Below are 20,419 nucleotides of genomic sequence, written 5' to 3' on the forward strand. Positions count from 1 at the left end.
TTCAATTGACCTTGTATGCTAACGACAAACAAGGTCATTAGGGGGGAAAACGGAGTTTTTTCTGTCCCCGTTAATAGTTTTAATTCAGTTTACCTTGTATGCTAACGGCAAACAAAGTCACTAGGGGGGAAAACGGAGTTTTTTCGTCCCCATTAATGATTTTTAGCTGTACATACCACCAATTTAAAACCTTCAATACCCAACAACGTATGCCAGAAGTCATCCTAAATATTCAGGTAGATCACAACAGAAAAATGCTCGACAGAGTGCAAGAAACAGGTATACAGTTACACATCAGCTTCTCGTAAAGTGAGAACGTCGACCTTCACTTCAACGTCCTCACTTGGGGGGCTAGTTGTATGGGGAGATACTGAATAAGAGCCGATAATGTAAGAAAGGCCAGTATCTTAAGCGGGTTTGGGTTCTCAGAAACTATTAGACATATCGGCATTTACGCAAAAGGTAGACATATCGGTTTGTTAGCAACCGACACGTGTCGTCTGCAACTTGACACCTGGCGCAAATCGATTTGCATGCCATGCAGCCACCTGTCACTTAACCAAGCTATAAATAATCAAGTTCTACCTCATAATTGAGGTAACACTGATTACTCTCTCTCTCTCTCTCTTTACTTTCTCTCTCTTACTTCTCTTCTCTTTTTTAAACACTTTCTGACTTTATCATCAGAGTGGTTATCCCCGCATCACCCCGGGGTTAGCTGATCTTTGCTCATTGTGTAGGTTCTCAGCTTGCCGATAGGAGTATCAGGATCTCAAGCTCGAGTTCTTAGGTTGTTGGATCCAGACAAAAACAATTACCCATTGCAAATTCAATGTATTTTAAGTTAAATTAATGCACTCTTGTTATTAGAGATTACTTAGGAGGAAAAGATATAAAATGGTTATTTTTTCCCTACATCTAATAAATGAGTGGAATATAGCCTGTGCGCTAAGTAAAGTCAGGTTGCGTTTAGCACTTTCATAAAAAAAAAAAAAAAAATCACTACATACGGGCTAATGCCTAACTTATATTTGGGCCTACATAAAGTTAATCATCAAGGCCCATTGCATGACCACCTCCTTCTCTCTCTTCAACATTTTGCTTCTCGTTCCAACATTCAAACTCTTTCAGAAAAGGGGAAAAAATTGGAAAAATAAAACCCTAAATTCGAAATCAACCTCCATTTTAATCTCTCCCAAATCACTGAAATTTCCAATCTCTTCCTTCTTAGTTTTCGTCGCTTTTCGAAAGTTTCAATGTTTAATTTATCTATAAATCTTCTGTTTCGTCAGCTTTCGAATCAAATTTATTCTCAGTACTAATTTTTTGATTTTTTTTTTTGGGAGATTTATAATTTATTGAAATTTTTGAGAATTTCTAATGTCGGAAAGTTTGAGGCCTAGTTTTACCGTTACTCTTGGTCGTGGTGGTCGGGTACATTTCTTCATGGTTTTTTTTTAATCATCAATTTTAAATTTTAACCCAGATTTAGGGTTTTAGTTACTTATTGATTGTTAATTTTTGCCATTGTTTTTGAGAGATTGTAAGCATGGTGAATATGTTTGAAAATGAGTAATTCCAGTGAATATAGATATGATTTTTTTTTTTGAAATGTGGAAAATGTGAATAAATGGGGAAATGATGTTTATATATAACAATGGTAATTGTTTGGGAAAACTCGAAGCTCGCCGAAATTGCAACTTGGAATTTTAAAATTGCAACTTGATTATAGTGTTTATAGAACGTGACATCAGTTGATTGAAGATTTTTAAGGGTGTTGCTATTGATTTTGATTAATTAATGGGAATGAGTGAATGTAGGTGGTGAAGAAGGCAGGTGGTTTGTCGGAGGAAGGGTTTCGCAATGACCGAGCAATGACAGGAAGTAAACGATCTATCAGAGATAGACTGGGTGGTAATTCTGATGATAGATATCATCCGTACAACAAGCGGTGAGTTACCTTGCCCCTTGCCTTAGTAGATGTTTTAGAGTTCACAAATCACAATGTTGTTTTAGTTTCTCGATTTATACGAAGTATTATGTAGTGTTTGTTGATGGCTATTGCATCAGAATGTCATCATGAATTTAATAGGAGCTTTGCTGCTTCCTTTGTTTAGAATCAACCTACTGCTTCATTTGTCTGTTGCTTTCTTGATAGTCCGTATCTGGTTTATCGAACATGTGCCAATTATGTATGATGTACAACCCATTGGGGTTTATAGTTGATTTGCACATTGCAATTAGTCCTAAATGGGATAGATGTCTGATCAATTAAGGTCTTCTTTCTTGGGTTTGGCAGTTAATATCCTATGTTTATCATTCTCAGGCAACGTGGGGAGGGCTTTGGCACAAGTAGCTTAAATGGTAATGAGCTTTTATGAGCATTAGAGTGTTTTCCCTTCTGTATTACAGAGCTTATTTTCCTTTTACTGACCATGTTGCCTTTGGAACCTTAAAGATGCGCATCTTCGTCAGGATGATCTTCGATTTAAATTGATGCAAAAAAACACAAGTCAATCTCAGAACAGTGGTGTACGTGGTAATGTTGATCTCCGAGATAAACTGTTGAGTAGGACCTCTCGACCTTCAGTAGATAGTAAGTCCATGCGTCCTCCTGAGTCTACTGTTAGTACTCGACATCCTTTAGATGAACAGAGGAATACTGGAATACCTAGGCACCCTATGCTTGAACAGAGGGATGCTAGCATATTAGGGCGGTATCCTTCCTCAAGAAACACAAGTGAGTTGTCTGCAGCAGACCCCGGCCGAACTTATTCTTCCTGGACTTTGGACAATTTGAGACGAAGGTCCCCGGAGAGGCTATATCATTCTTCTGCTCATAGAGGGATATCTCCTGAACGAAGTAGGGAAGATCTGCAGAGAAGGGCGGTAAGGGCATATGATGATGGGAGATCAAGTTCATACATGAGAGTTAGTCCACAAAGACCTGTCAGTTCTTCACCCTTTCTGTCAAAACCTTCTATTTCTGTTGCTCCTGTTAAGTCTTCTGTACCTCTTCCTCCACATTATTCTCAAGCGAGTGGAATTATGCACAAGATCCCATCCACGGTATGAGATGCATTCTACGTTACCTTAATCATTAGAGTGTCATTAGAGTTTGGCAGAGAAGAACTTGTATACTATGTTTATGCCCTGCCTTTCTGACATTTGGACTCATTGGATATTCCTAAATTGTATGTAGCTATAATTATTACATCTGAAGAACTGTTATATGATGCTAGTACTGCAAATCCTTTTTATAGATCTGACAGTTGTAGGGTTTTTTTTTTTTTTTTTTTTGGGGTTTATCTGTTTATGCAAATGTAGATGTTAATGCTTCCTATTGTGACGTGCTTCACATGGAAATAGAAGGGGTGGTAATTTTTAGATTAGAAACAGAGACAGTAGGTCAACAGGTGAAGCTTGTGCTTATTCCAATAACTATAGATGATAATCAACTCATAAGTTTGTGTCAATGAAGAGTTGCTGATTTAGGCAGTGAATTAATAGTTACCAAAAGCAATTGTGTTGGGTATTGTGCCTTGTTTATGAGGATATGCGAATGTTAAGTTAGAGTTTAGACATGTTTGTTATGGACTTGGAACCTTTTTTTATTTTTTTGTTGAATAAGAGATTTATATGTACTCCCTCTGTATTTCATTACTTGCTCTACTTTCCTTTTGCGGCCGTATTTTAATACTTGCTCACTCTGCTTTTTTTTTTTTTTTTTTTTTTTTTTTTTTTTTTTTTTTTTGTTTTTTGTTATTTGTTTTTTGTTTTTTGTTTTTTGGAAATTTTTAATAATATTTTACTATTCTCCTCCCTACTAGTGGTCCCCCACATCATATTTTAATATTTTGCATATTCTCTCTCCTCTCCACCTATACTCACTTTTGCTTTTAAAGATCTTTTTTATTCTTCTACGAGCCCCACTTCCATCATATTTTATTACTTTCTACCGCTCCTCCTAAAACTCCGTGCATGGAGAAATAGAACAAGTAATAAAATACGTAGGGAGTATATGATAAGATCTTTTTTTTTTTCCTTTTCTTTTTAATTGGGATGATTAAAAGAGGATGCTTGATGGCTGGCTAATTGTTTTGCTCCTTTTATGAAATTGTGCATGCTGCAGACCAAAGCATTATGCTACCCATTACTATGAAAGATTACTTTCATAAGTTGATGATTTTTGATCCGACTTATGGGTTGTGTTCTCCTATTTCTGTTTGTTGACTATGATATTTTTTTGCTCCTTTCATGAAATTGTACATGCTGCAGACCAAAGCATTATGCTACGCATTACTATGAAAGATTACTTTCATAAATTGATGATTTTTGATCTGACTTATGGGTTGTGTTCTCCTGTTTCTGTTTGTTGACTATGATAACCTTTGCAGGTTGATGAACTCCCCACTGTTGATAGCTTCTTGCATTCTCTAGGGTTGGATAAGTACATCATTAATTTCAAGGCTGAGGAGGTGTGTATTTTTGTTATATCTGACCGCTTATCTTTAAAGTCATACGGAATGAGATAGCTTGTAGTATGAATATTTATTCAGCTTCAGATTAGGATATGGAGATTTGAATACAGTTTAGGAAAATTAATGTGCTTCTAGGAGTAGACTTAAATGTGAAATCGCCTTTTACACTAGGTTTATAATCATTATTTGTGCTAGCTATTCTGAATAGGAAATTATCAAGGTCTGTACTTATCTCTGGGATTTGTGTACGTTGGTTTAAACAACAATAGCAAAGCCTCATCCCCACAATGATTTGGGGTCATATAACATAAAGCGTCATATGTAACAATCTGCCAAAAAAATTAAAAAACAAAAGAGCAAAGAAAGAAATTTGATAAAATGATAGTTGACGAAAATGAGAAAGAAAATAGTGAGAAAAAAGTACGGCAGTGTAAAGTCGTAAACTGTAAAGTGGAAACCCCGAAGTGAGGATCTAGAAATAAAATTTGATGAAGTTTTATAAAAGAGGGTTAAGGGGACATATGTCGGTTTATGTAAATAATTTTCTTGAAAATTGTAGTACCTTGCTCATGAAGAGTTTATGTTGCTCGTATTCTTTATTTCACCTCAGGTACACATGTCATATCTTTGATATTTTAAGATTTTTGACATGGATTTTGATACTCAATATGATTAATTCATTTTGAGCCATATTTCATGAAATAGACATGTATGTGACTTAGACACCATCTCCACTTAGCCTAGTCTAAATAACAATGCAGAGATTTGATTGATTAAGGTGCTTTTTCAAGAAATAAAAGTTTGTTAACACTCAAAGAATGTCTAAAGTGTTGTATGGGTTCTATAGGGATTTAGACTTAATGGCTTTCTCCATGTTGTTTATGTTTTTGTGGTGTTCTCATACAACACTTACTAGTTACTACCTTTTTGGACATGCTTTGTTGCTTAAGTGTTACGACTATAGGGCCAAAAATAAACCTAACTATAACCTCCTAAAAATGTAGTAAGGAAAGCTAGGGTTGATCCCACAGAATTGATTTTTTCAAACTGTAACTTATGCAAGTTAGAAACCCATATTTGAAAGAGTATATGATCTAAAGAACTTATTTACAAACTAGATTATACTTATAGAGTAGTAAACTAATAAAACTAAGAGACGTTAAAATCAAGAATAATAAAATAGGGATCGGGAGACTTATATTAGTATGGGAATATGAATTGATCATTGAATTAAATAAACCACACATAATTCGAGAAAACAAAATAGTATTCAAAACTTCTCTTAATTGCAAATAAACCAAGCAAGCTCTTAGATTATTGTCTAACTAACTAATAATCTAGAACAAGCTCTCTAGACTTGATTATTAGCAGCATTGATAATTAAGAAGTTGTCAACCACTCAACCTATGCAACAATCTCTCAATCTCGGATTTTGCAACTCAAAGGGTTTATAATCTTAGGTATCTGAGAAGTTTTAGTCACTAATCTAACAACTAATTGCTACTAATGGCATTAACAAGGACAATTACATATCACAAGTTAAAACTAGTAATAAAACTACCCAATTACACTAATGATGGCTGGTTTAAAGTATAATTAAACTAGTTTTAATCAAGAATATGGAGTATCAATCGAATCAAAGTACAAGCATAATCACCAAATAATAAAAAGTATAACTTTTCAATTCTTACAATTCAATAATCCAATTCTTTATATATCTCCTTCCTGGCCTCCCCTAAGAACAATAAGCCTAGCATGTTAAGGGTTGAGATAACAGTTACAATCCCAAAGAAGAGTTTCATAATCTGACAAAACTGATTGAACAATGAATTGATAAATAAGCACAGTGACGAATTCAAGAAACAAAGTTCCAACAAGCTGTATACGATTGTTCCTAGTAATCTAATCCTCATTATTATCACCCACCTAATCTGCAAGTAAACGAAATAATTACAATTAAGTTTATTAGCAAATTGTACCACTTATATTAAGAAATAACATCATCCACCACTATCAATTGCAAGGTAAATAAAACTAAATTATACCCAGCTTACAAAGTGAAAAGGATATGCTAGCCCTGAGTTGACGACGTCGTGTATTTCCCTTTACTCGCTGTTGCTACCCGCAAAATTCAGACGAAGCTCATAAATTTGCAGAAGATACCAGCCCCTCCAAAAAGCTACTGCTAGACAATTGGATTTTCTTCTATGTACCCCTTTAAGATACACACAATTACTGCTACAATACCATATTTTGATACTAAGAAAATATTAATGATACTAGTTACCAAAATTGATATCCGAAAGACCCAAATCTTCCTCTCCAATTTACGACTCCAATAACTTTCCAATTTCTTTTTGCTCGCCAATTTGAGAATCTTGTGAATCATGCTCAAGATTTTCCTTTGCCGCTTTCGCAAGAAGGATGAGAGGGTTTGAGACTTTGAGGTGCTCTATGCTTTTGTCAAACGGAGGTCTGCTAGACATAAAATCCCACTTGAGCTTATTACTTAATTTATTAGTTTTGGGCTTGAGACATGTGTGAGTTGCCTTGAACTTTTAGTTTTCTCTTCCATTAATCTCGAGCAGTAGTAAAATACATCTTGATGCCAAAATTCTCCTTTCTATAAACAAATGACATAGTAATAATTCGCGTCTCTGGAAGGAAAATTACATAAAACACTCTTAAACCATTAAAACCCATTATAATATCAAGAGTTTAAATAATAAAAATGATGCACACTTATGACCCTATCGTTAAGCCTAGGAGTTTCCTTGACCTTATTGGGTTAGCTCAAAGCCTGTTTTTATTTTTAATCCTTAGTAGTATCATATGTAGTTCTTTGTAAATTATCTGTCATACACATCTATTAAGACTTGTAACCAGAATTATCATACCATTTGGTCATTTACTTGTATGATTTTCTATTATGGCATTAGTCAGTATGATATGAAAGAAGGAAGGTATGTTTCCTTTTGTGGTCGGAAAGTTACTTTCATTGAGATTTTGTAAGCCCAATAACCAATGAAGCATTGTTGCACTCTGTACACTTCCTATTACCCATTAAATGTGCCGAGTTTCAAAAAGATGAAAAAAAAGTCGTTGTAGAAGGGCTTTGCTGGAAACCTAGCTTGTATCAGATAAGCTATGTTGAGGATAAGATGAGTAGGTTATGTCTTAAGTAATTTTTTGATGACATGGAATGTGTGCTGAGCTTAAATTGGTCAACTATCGTAGTCCTTTTAAATATGGAAAGTTAGTAAAATTATACTGTTTGGATAAAGCATTATGTCCCTTTCTTGGATATATTTGTCATATGTTGGATAAAGGACATCATTGGCTATATATTCTTGATTTAGTTGATTGAAAAACCCTACTTGACATCATTCACGTTACCTGGACTATCAATTAGATGATTTTAATCCAAGTAGCATGACTATAGCAGTAGTATATGATATACATACCTATCATAAAAGAGATTCCCTGTACTATAAATTTAATCTTACTGAGTAGCATGACAAACATTATAATACTAGTACGTGATATTGTATCTATCATATTAGAGTAAAAGCATATATCTTATAGCTCTGCATTTTTTTTTATCCGTGTCTGATCTAGATGGTACTATAGGATATTTTAGTGCTCAACTTAGACATGCTGATAACAAAGAAACTTGGTGTTATGTGCGTTCAAACTTTTTCTCTCCTTCCTAGGATTTTGTATGCTGATTATGTGATTAATTTTATTTTTTCCTTGAACAGATAGACATGAATGCATTGAAGCAGTTGGGTGACAATGACTTGAAAGAATTGGGTGTACCTATGGTAATTCACAATACCTTCTGTCCTTTTGTTTTTCCCCCTATTCTGTAGAGTTTCTTAAAAGATCCTTGTCATCCTTTCATTAATTATATGTCAGCTGTCTCTTGGCATTTTCTTTTGCAATATGCTGAGCTCAGTTTCAAATTATTTGACAAAAACAATGAACTGTGGAACTTTTAATCCTAGATGATATATACGCACATCAGATGTATTGTATTGCATATGCACCAGTCAAATCTACATTCACCCATTTGCCCTAGTTGGTATCTTTAAAGACCTTTTTTTTTTTTTTAATATATATATATATATATATATATATATATATATATATATATATATATATATATATATATATATATATATTTTTTTTTTTTTTTTTATTTTTTTTTTTACTTTTTATAAATAACTTCTTTTGTCTTTGGTATCTTTAGAGAATGGAATGTATATTTAATAATGGAATAACCATTTTTGTCAAATGTGTACTTTATATCTATAAGAATTAAGGAATATTAGCTACTCATTTTGCTTGTGACTTCAAGTCTATGGATTCATTTTATTTTTACTTGGGATTTTGCATGTACTTTGAGGTCCTGGAAAAACTTCAATACTCTCATACTTCTTTTTTATTTGTTTTTGTTTACGTCTTGTTTCTGGAAAATTTGAAACTTGCCATCTGTGAAGAAAGTGCAGTGGGAAAGCTGCTCTTTCATAAATGTTCCAACTCAGGCTATGATGGCTGATTTGTTCCAATAATTAATTTTAGCACCTTGATCTCTTAAGAATCTTGTGCACTAGTTGTTGCTGTGGTCTGTGAAGAATGCATCTCTAATACTTCTACTTCAGTAGCATAGATGGTCTTCTAGGTATTTGATTTCTTATAAATTGAGATGCAGATGTAAAGATGTAGGGAAGAATTTCTTGTTAATTTTTCCCCCTCCCCTTTTTACTGAGGGCAGCATATCCCAGGATTTACTTTTATGTTGTGTTTGGATGGGAAAACTTGAAGGGAAGGGCAGAGAGGAAGAGTAACAAAGAACTCTGATTTTCTTAGCTTTCTGTGAAACCAAATGCTTTATTTATGGTTTTTTTTTTGGTGCTGGAAAATTGAAAATGACGACAGCTAATATTGGCTATGATCTTATGACTACTTGATTAGGCTTTCCTTTGTGATTGATGGATGTTGATTATCTTCTGCAGGGGCCTAGAAAGAAGATACTTCAATCCCTTGTGTCTCGTTCTAGACGGCATCCATAAGCTGGCATCTGCAAACTTTCTAGAATATCCAGTTGCAAAATCTGTGTTGGGCATCATCAACGCAATGGATACTCTTAGACTTTGTTTCACCCTTGGGTTGATAAGAGACCCTTATACTGTTATCAAGATTACCCACTTCAACCATTTATAAATCATGCTTGTAATGTGGGCAAGATGAGTAGTTGATGTATGTATGATAATTGAAAATTTTCGCCATGATTTTGCAATTGAGATTGAAAATTAAAGAAGGCAGGGATTGTTTTAGTTCTAAGCTTAGCTCTTAGCATGTTCAGTGTAATTTTTTTGTCGAGCAATATCTGTGAATGTGACTCTTTGGAACTAACGGTCTAAATCTTCAATTCTATGAAGGTGCAGAAATTCTGTATGCATTTGGCTTTTGATTTAGGTGGATTATTCTGGAGTTGTGGCAGATGCATGAAGAGTGTTGCAGTCACTGCTCCTGATAACTTTTGCCATGACTATTGTATGTATTGACATGAATAAGGCAATGCCTATAACAAAGATGTTAGAAATTGTTATCTTTATTGTCGTTGGTTTTATGGTGGGTGATGGTTGTGGCCTTGTGAGATGGTGATGGTCGTGGCCTTGTGGGGTTGTGATGGTCAGGCAAGTAAGACGGATAAGCAGAGAGCTCTGTGCTTTGCTTATGTCTTGATCGGTTTAGGCCCACTTTTGAACATTCGCTAGTAGCAACTATGCTGCGTTGTTTTTTCCGCTGTTAATGGTGGTCTTCGACTCTTCGGGTGGATTTAATGGTTTGGGTGGAAAAAAGATGAAAATTAAACACTTATGTTTCTAACTATCGTCCACCCTTTGTGATGGCAGGAGTAGAATAGAGGAATTGCAAATTCTAATTCTAACGCTATGCTGTAATTACGGCACTATAGGTTGGTAGGGGGGAATGATTTTGGCATATCATAATTGATTTTGAGTTTTTGACATACCTCTTTGTGAGAGCATAATTTTCTACGCTCTTTTCACATAGGTGTGTGCCAAAATCAATTAGTGGTGTGCTAAAATCAATTTTCATTGGTAGGGGATATTAATACGGGTGAGAGTAGCAGGGTACCCTGTAAAAATCTCAGGATTCGAAATCGGAACCTGTTACAATAGGTTTCTAAAAATAGGAACCGAAACAAGAACGAAACCTATTCAACAAATTCCTCAAAGTAAGCTTAATAGTTACTTAATAAATTGTTACAAATTTTTTTTAAAAAATGGATGTTCACGGTAAAAGCTTACAACTTTAATACAATACCACAAATTTAACAAACCAACACTGATTGTGTAGAATATTTAATACTCCGTACCATATCACAAATATTTATATTAATACCATTAATTACACCTGTAAGAGTAAGATGAAAAATAAATAAGAGGAAGGAAAGAGGTAGGTGACAACTTTTATACAATATTGATATAGGGCTTTTATATTTAGGCTTAAATGATACGTTCCGATTTCGTGTACCCTACAGGTTCCGGGTCATAAATTTTATTATCCGGAATTAGAACCTGTTGCAACATGTTCTTAATTTTATTACCCGGAACCGGAATCTGATCTACAGGTTCCGGTTCTGGAACATGCTGTTTCGAGCAAGTCCCGATTCCAGATTAGTGTACCCTGAATTTTTGCTCACCCCTAGATATTACACTAGTAACTAGTAAGATAGTGTTTCTTCACTTACATTTTTTTAAAAAAATATTATTTAAATATAATTAGCCTTAAATTTTCTTTAAAAGCAACTCGAATGGTTGTAGTTAGGGACTTGCTTGCAATATTAAATAATCCCTATCTATTAGCTTGACCATTGGAGGTAGAAAATGCAAAATTAGCTTGGCTAAGCTAATTTGTTTGAAAAAAAACTTACCAAGACTTTTAAAAAATAGATTAAATAAAATGAAATATAAAAAGTTAATTAAGGAAGTGGGATTCTTTTAAATTGTAAGCTAAGAGCAACTGTAATGGCAAGCTAATATGACCATGCCACATAAAGGTGGGCACGGGCCCGGCACGACTCCGACACGGGCACGGCACGGCGCGGCGGCCCACCTGTGGGCCGTGGGCCGTGCCGTGAACAAAAAAACTGGGGCTGGCACGGGCACGGCACGTGGCACGGCGGGCGGCACGGTGACCGGCACGAGGGCCGGCACAGTGGCACGACCCGCCGGCACGGCACGTGGCACGGCCAGGCACGGCCCGGCACGAAGCCAGGCACGGCCCGGCACGGCACGGCACGGCACGGCCCGTGCCTTATGGCCGTTGGAAAGTAGCCGTTTATGGCCGTTTTCCAACAGCTATAAACGGCTACTTTCCCACCCAATTTCCCACCCAAATCCCCTATAAATACCTCATATTTTCCTCCAAAATTTTCACAATTCATCAACTCATCTCTTCTCTCTTATTCTCTAATTTTCTTACTCCCAAATTCTCAATTCTCAAATTCCTACAAATCATACAATCTTCCTCTCTTTTGTGAAAAGAAAAAAAAAATCCTACTCTCTTATAAATTTTACATTTTTACTATTATTACTTTTATTAGTCTACTACCAAAAAAAAAAAAAAAAAAATTGTTATATTTACATTCGGGAAATTAAAAATTCGGGAAATTATAAGTTCGAGAAATTATAAATTTGGGAAAGCATTGAAGCGTCATTGTAAGATCTAACTCAACTTTATTTTAATTTGTTATTGTTATTGTTATTATTATTGTTATTATTATTATTATTATTATTATTATTATTATTATTATTATTATTATTATTATTATTATTGTATTCTTGGAACTACTTAATTATATAAAAACTACTTTCTATTTTAATTGTGGGTTATTTGGATTGTTGAAATCTGTCTAAGGCGGGATTTGGGCTCTGGACAACGTCGATCCTAACCTCTCCTACCTGGGATCTCATTGATCCAAGTAATCTACTATTATTATAATTATTTTTGAAAATTTAATTTATATAAAAACTACTTACTAATTAATTCTCATTGATCTCATTGTTGTTAATTGTTACTTTGTTATTGTTAGTTGTGTTATTATTATTAATTAATCATGGCATCAAACCAGAACGTTTCCTCCTCCTCTAGAAAAGCCAAGTCAAAACGTAGGGAATCACCAAACCCAAACACTTCAATGTCTATGCCCCCCCCCCCCCCTAACATGCCCTTTCCCTCTTCTAACATGCCCTTTCCAAACACTTCCACCCCTTTCTTTCATCCCCAAAACACGGGAGGGCAAGAACAAATGGATGATATGGCTCCTTGGACCCAATTTCAACAAACCCAATTTCAACAAACCCAATTTCAACAATATGAATTTCCTTTTCCTCCTCCTCCTCCTCCTTCCCAAGGTAGCCAAACACAAGCCTCCGGGTCGAGTGAACCATCCACCCAAAATCCTAACATATTAGAGTGGTGTACCGAAGAGGATTTTGCTCAAACCAAAAGAAAGAGTGAATGTTGGGCACATTATCAATTAAGTAAAGATGGAAAAAAATAGCACCGGATTGTCCAACTAGGTGGAACTCCACCTATGAAATGTTGATTCGGGCAATCGAGTACAAGGTTCATTTAACACTTTTTTATAATATGAAATTTCCACAAAATGCTTTACTTGAAGATGATTGGGCTAATTGTGAAAAATATATGCAGTTTTTACAATTACTATATGGTATGACACATTGTTTTTCTTCTGTATATAATCCTTGTGCTCATTCTTTTCTTAGCAATGCATGTTTACTTGCACAACTTTTTGCGGAACACCGATCACAACATGTTTATCGTGGATATCTTCCATCCATGGAGGATAAATGGCGTAAATATTGCACCGATATTCCTATGATTTATATTTTTTCTTCTATTTTAGATCCTAGACAAAAATATGATGGCACCTTTTTATTAATCGATATTTATTATAGTAACATGAATTTTGAAGATGATGTTGAAACTTTTAAGAATAAGGTGACGGATGAGTTTTTTAATTTATATAATGTTTATGAAAGTAAATATGGAACCGTGTCTCGATTTGCCCCTTCTCAAACATCCAAAAATGTAAGTGAACGGGCCAAAGGTTTATTTGCACAAGCTGCTAACTTGATGTCTAAGTATTCAGGTACAGAATCATCATCATCTAGGAGAACACAAAGCGATGTTTCGGAGTTGCAAATGTACTTAAGTTACGACTTCATGAAAGGCATGGACGATGAAGAGAAGTTTGGCCTCGACATCCTCGATTGGTGGAAATCACAAGCCGTGAAACATCCAATTTTGTCGGCAATGGCTCGTGATATTTTTGCTATCCAAGTCTCCTCCGTTGCTTCCGAAAGAGCTTTTAGTGCGTCGGGAAGAGTTCTAGACGATAGAAGAACAAGACTAAAACCCGAAACACTTGAAATGTGTGTTTGCTTCAAGGATTGGTTGGATGCCGAAACTTGTTCTCAAGATCGTACTTATGCACAAAACGACGACGATGAAGGAACGTCGACTTCTTTTAGTTCTCATACTTCTCAATCCACTCAATTGGCGGATGAACTTGAACCTCTAGGAGACGAAGACGAAGATGAAGACGAAGGCGAAGACGAAGACGACCAATAATAATTACATGATTACATATTTACATTATACACTATTGTATTCTTTTTGTATTATCGAACTTTGTATTCCGTATACTAAATGAAGTTATCCAATATTCATGCACTATTGTACGATTTTTAATTATCATTACTTATTTTGTAATTTTGTATTATTGAATTATCGTACATTCGTACCGGCTACCGTCATATAATAAAATAAGTTATTTTTCAATTTTTTGTGTTTTCGGATTATCGCACTAGTATTTTTTTTTTATTATATGCATTTTTGTTTTTAATTCGTTTTTTTTTAACATTTATTTTTTTTTAAAAAAAAAAAAAAAAAATTAAGGAGGCACGGTTTGGCCCGCGGCCCGGCACGGCACGGCCCGCTAGGCACGTGGGCTGGGGTGTGCCAATTTTAGGCACGGCACGGCACGGCCCGCCGCGGAGCCGGCACGGCACGGCCCCCACCCCGGCACGGCCAGGCACGGCCCGTGCCCATGTTTAATGCCACATAAGCTTTTAAGCTAATTATCATTTTAGCTACTTTTTGCTCCAATGGCTATTAGCCAAGCTAATTGAGTTTTCTGGCTCCAATGGTCAAGTTAGTAGCTAGGAAATTAATGAAATTGCAAGCAAGTCCCTACCTACAACCATTGGAATTGCTCTAATAGCTAGTCATTAAAGCTCAAAGTAGCTAAAATGACAATTAGCTTAAAAGCTTATGTGACATGCCAAGCTAATTGTCTAATTAGTTTGCCATTGGAGTTACTCTAAACGTATTCCTCGTATCAGATTTGAAATAAGTCTAAAGCAAGTAGCAACAAGTTTTAGGAAGTAAAATACTAAAATTCTGTCCAAAAAAAAAGTAGTGTAAAATACTAAATTGGTTGGTAAAAACCCTTTGGCTTCTATGTCGACGGCTAAATTGTATGACCATTATCAGTACGAAGTATGTGCTAGAGTCTCGAGTGTCGACTCGTATGACTTGTATAGTCCAAGCTATCTGAATGTACTTGTATGGTTAGACAGATGCTGTTCGTTATGTTTGACTCTAGTAACTTTTGAAACTCAAGAAGCCAAAATGAATTTAGTTATCTTGTTTGGTGAGGCTGCTTGTATTAACAGTATATTTGAAATAACCGAAAACATTCTACGGGTCACTGCATTGTTGGCAATACCGGAATGTTCCCTTGAAAAGATTATGCGATAGCAGTTGCGTCTTGTGTGGATTAGCCACATCAGGTGATAACTTGTAAAAAAATAAAATAATCTCTATAACACTGATTGAGTAACTCTTATAATACTAACAAATAACCATTATAATGGTTGGCCACGTGGTGTGGTCATCCACGTAGTATTATTATTATTATAAACTGGACCTCCACTCCTCAAGCTATAGCAAAACTAGTCCTAACAAATATGTGAGATGCTGCTCCAGCACCAATATCCTGACCTTGGAGAACTTCTGTACTGGTTTAAGCAAATTAACAACGTTTGTCTCTAAATCTCCCAATGAAGAAAAAGAAAAAGGAAGATGGCTACTCTAAACATTCGGAGTGTATTATTATTATTATTATTATTATTATTATTATTATTAATGGGCAGGTTTGATGTCTACTCTAAACTTCCAGAGTGTATATAAGTGGTAGATGGAAAATAGATACCAAATTATAGTTTGGTCAATAAAACTCTTCTCTATAGATTATAGTGATACGTTTGTGTAGGACAATTCATACACCCCATTTGTAATAATTGTACCAAAGCTCCTTCTATGCTTATGAAGTTGTGATTATGATGTATGGTAACCTGATATATAAACCCTATGCAAGAAAAATGGATTCAAACTATGCCAAATAAGATTGCTCGTTAAATCTATTTTAATCAATTTTAACTTTTTCCGACATGCCCTAAAATTAAATGTACTTGCATCTAGCTAGAATTGATTATATTTACGTGATAAACATACTTGTTAGGTTATACTTTGCAATTCATAGTCTATTTGGATTCAACTAGAATATGATGATATTGATTCATTATTCTTAACAATTCATTACTCCAAATAATTTACGAGCATAAAAGACGACACTAGAGGTTTCTCTTTTGGTACTTGAAATGAATTTACTGCATTGTTGCACAAGCAAATTAAAATTAAGAGGTTGTTACTTAATACTAGAGTTAAGTTTACCTCATAAGTCTTAAGCATCATTCTCATGCATTTCATATGCATATGATCGGTACGTATAAAACCTTGTGTGATAGTTCACTATATGGATATATATGGTGATTAAAGTCCCTCTTTCAATAAGCTCTACATATATGGTGATTAAAGTCCCTCTTTCAATAAGCTCTACAAATGCACGTTCATGTACGATAATACGATATGTTGCACTATATTGTTCATATTATCATATACTTGTATATTACATTTTTAAAAGGTTAATACATTACATTAACCTACACTACTACTACCAATACTTTTCAATTTATGATTAAAAAACTAAATTTGGATCTATAGTTAATTAATACATCATTGAATGATAAGATGATGAAATTTATTCCCTCAATGACTTTAGTTAAAAATACAGTCAACCATCATAACTATTAATTCGGAACAAATAAATCAATCATCTCACACGTAATATGGTGCAATGTCATGCTTCTAATAGTCTAATTATAAGTGCTCCCTTGGAAGTTGGAACTATATAGGACTACTCATAATGGACCATTATTTTTTCATTCTAATTGAACATAAATTCAAACACGCAACAATAATCAAACTCCCGTCAGAAAAAAAAAAAAAAGAAAAAAAAAAAAAAAAAAAAAAAAAAAAAAAAAAAAAAAAAAACCATAATCAAACTCAATATGTCTAATCGAAGGAGCGTTAGGTTGTAGGAAAATAAAGGTCACGAAACAAGCTAGAAGAGCTAATGGTTAGGTTTAAATGAAAATTTTAACTTATTATTATGTCTAATCATGTTGTTATCCTGTAGAGTTAGATACCTATAAGTCATCCGTTTGTTTGGCAGTCAATAATTTGTAGGAGGTGTTGGCCTCTTGTGCATTATACATGATCTTATCCAATTAGAACATAACTAGAAAATTAACCATCCTATTGCACTAATTAACAATTTAACATTATCTTACTCCACATAATAATCATATACATTTATAATATGATTTACGATAAAAGGGAGACAATAATGTATATAAACATAAAGAGTACAAATTACTTTTAAGAATATTTAGTTCAATAATGCATGTAGTTAAAATTTATAAAAAAAAAAAAAAAAACTATGACCAAATGTAAAAATCTATTAATTAGAACAAATGTATCCATTTAAGGTTTTGTCATATTTATCTCGATGTATTGAATCAAAATATTATTTTTTGATAGTTATATATATATATATATATATATATATATATATATATATATATATATATATATATATATATATATATATATATATATTTATTTTATTTATTTTATTTATTTATTTATTTTTAACAATTGTAAAGAGTGATTCAGTATTGTATATTGTTAACTAAAGACGTAAATAATAAAAAACGTGAATATAAAATAATGAGACAAATATATAACGGATCAGGTCAGATGTTATAGTAGTTTAAGAGCGATGACAAACTGACAAATTCTAATCACTTATGTAATTAATTTGAAAGAAACTTGTATTTTACTTATTTATATATATTTACCAATAATGTAATATTTCACCAATAGTTAAAAAAAATTAATTAGTGTAAAACATGCAAAGTCTTATGCCCTAATCTTCTTGTTGGAACTTGCCGAATGCCTAGAGACCAAACAAGCTAGAACCTATTGCAAAAAGACGAAGAATGGTTACATTATTGTCAATTACCCTCATTTTTCAAACTATATATATAGTTAAGAAGCTTATTGATAAGACAAAATACCTCTAACTTAGGTGTTCATGCAACTTAGCTCATTTGTTCTTACGTTGAGTAGAGTTACTTTCAAACTCACAAATATGCGGCCAATCCAATTGCACCATCTTTTATTTTTGTTTATAGGAAAGAGTTCCAAAATACTACGTATTATAATCTTAAGTTCATGATTCTCGCTTGAACTATTTATCTTATCTAAACTTATTAATTGAATTAAATTTAACTTGCCTGATTTAATTCTATTCTACATTTATTTTACATGAATTATTTTTACCAAAACTTATATTAGCTTGTAAATCATCCCTTGTTGTAGCTATCAAATGCACTTGTGAACTACCATGCATGGAAAGCGCACTAAAGGGTAGTCCATCCATGATTTCTATTTTAAAATGTTTTCTCCTTTAGCTAAAAATAGAATTTCTTAAATGATCAATGGCTCTAATTTAAGAATAAAGGACAATATGCAAACCCTATTTCTGTATTTGGAACTTGTGTAGTTGTATTTGGAAAAACTAGCCAATATATAAGTTAATCAACAGTGTACTGCTGCTGAGAATCAAGGTTGGCCTAATGGTTGGAGGCCCTCCTTCCACCCTTGTGAGAGGGGTTCGATTCTCACCCCAAGCAAGTTGGATCCCTTATTTCTCCCCAACTTGCAAGGGAATTCTCCTTACCTTTATATAAAAAAAAAAAACTGTACTATTATTGTTCTCTTGGATATAAACTTTCTAATGTGCCCAACACTAAATATTCTATTTAAAAGGATGGATGGATGAGATTTGAATCCGTGACCTTGCCACCCTAGCTGTAATAAGTAAGCTACATTAGATTTAGGTTAAAGTAGTAATAGGTGTCGTAAACCGAAGCCAAATTACATACCTATCCCCCCAGAAGGAGAATTCAAAAGTGGTAAATCATCACCCAGAGTTGTTAATTGATCACCCAACAAACTAATGTTTGTTCCAAAAGTAATACTAGAGTGCATTCTAATGACCACTTATATATATATATATATATATATATATATATATATATTTTCCTTTCTAATTATTAATAATTACAAAATGCTTTAAAATAGAAATTTGATCAGCTCTAAACTTATATGAACTTATAATTCCTAAAATAAACGAAAATAAGCTAGACAAAGTTAAGCCTTTGCACAAAATATAGTTTTCGATATAAACAGTTTAAGTTAATTATAATGCATTAACAAGTATACGCCGTAACAAAGTGAAAAGAAGTGTGCTTTTAGATATTTTGACTTTTTCTATATAAGTAGATACGTAACGTGGCACATGCTGGATGGATAACATGCAATTAATACCTTTAATTGCAAATTTTCCTTAATATTAAGCTAAATATTCCTTTTCCACCAACTAGAACAATTTTCTAGCTTAGCACATTGGTATCTAAGACTGTGAAATGAAAGCGAGAATATATGTGATAACTAAGAACATCATATCGTTGCTTCACTGACCCCATCTCTTTTCAAACACTACTAGGGCCAATCATGTAAGGCTACGTTTGCATTCATTGGTTGATGTTTTTGTAATTAATTAATATTTAATGTCATTTCTATACCTTATTTTACTGTTGATTAATTAAAGAATTGAACCTAATTAATTAGCTTTTTATGGGTTAATTGTACAAGTGTTTGGTTTAATAATACTGATTAGGATTACTTTGAGTCCATTTATAATAAAGTCAAGATATGCACTATTCTTTGATGATAGATTAGTTTAGTTCCCGTACAGTTTTAAACAAATACATTGTGAGATTTGTTTATAATACTGAGTAAGAAAGTTTTCTACTCCGTTAATTTTTCTGTATGCATAGTAAATAATTTCTATTGTAACATATTACTTGTAAAAAAAATAAATCACAGCTAACATTTTTGAACATTGAAATATTAACATACTTGTAAAACAAAAAAAAAAGACTCGGTAGGGACAAAGGATAAAGCATATAAAAGGTTTATTAGATGAAAAATAAAGGTAAAAATAAAAATAATAATAATAAAAAAAAACTAATGACATCACCATAGCAAATTGGTGGGAAATTTTTTTTATGTCAGAGTGATATGTATACAATTTGGACAAGGCATGATGTCAACAACGTTTTATTTTAGTATTAGTTAATAGATATTGTGATGGACTAAGGGCCTGTTCACATTTACTTAATTTCAGTTCAGTTCAGTTCAGCTCCAATCAGTTAGTTCAGTTCAATTTAGCTCCAATCAGTTCAGTTCAGTTTCTAATTTCCCTCTCTCATAAAATATTCATTTCAGTTCAGTTCAGCTCCAATCAGTTCAGTTCAGTTCAGTTCAGTTCAGCTCCAATCAGT

General features: G+C 33.7%; 1 protein-coding gene across 1 annotated transcript; it reads left to right on the forward strand.

Annotated features, from left to right (window-relative positions):
• Positions 1-1,077: 1,077 nt before the first annotated feature.
• LOC145564102 (uncharacterized) lies at positions 1,078-9,827 on the forward strand. The gene is made up of 7 exons (XM_081624443.1): positions 1,078-1,434; positions 1,821-1,951; positions 2,327-2,364; positions 2,459-3,069; positions 4,398-4,478; positions 8,243-8,305; positions 9,500-9,827. The coding sequence occupies exons 1-7, from the start codon at positions 1,381-1,383 to the stop codon at positions 9,554-9,556; spliced, it is 1,035 nt and encodes a 344-aa protein (XP_081480569.1). The 5' UTR covers positions 1,078-1,380; the 3' UTR covers positions 9,557-9,827.
• Positions 9,828-20,419: the final 10,592 nt, after the last annotated feature.

The sequence above is a fragment of the Chenopodium album genome, chromosome 10 (assembly GCF_948465745.1).
Source record: "Chenopodium album chromosome 10, dcCheAlbu1.1, whole genome shotgun sequence".
Classification (NCBI taxonomy): Eukaryota; Viridiplantae; Streptophyta; class Magnoliopsida; order Caryophyllales; family Amaranthaceae; genus Chenopodium; species Chenopodium album.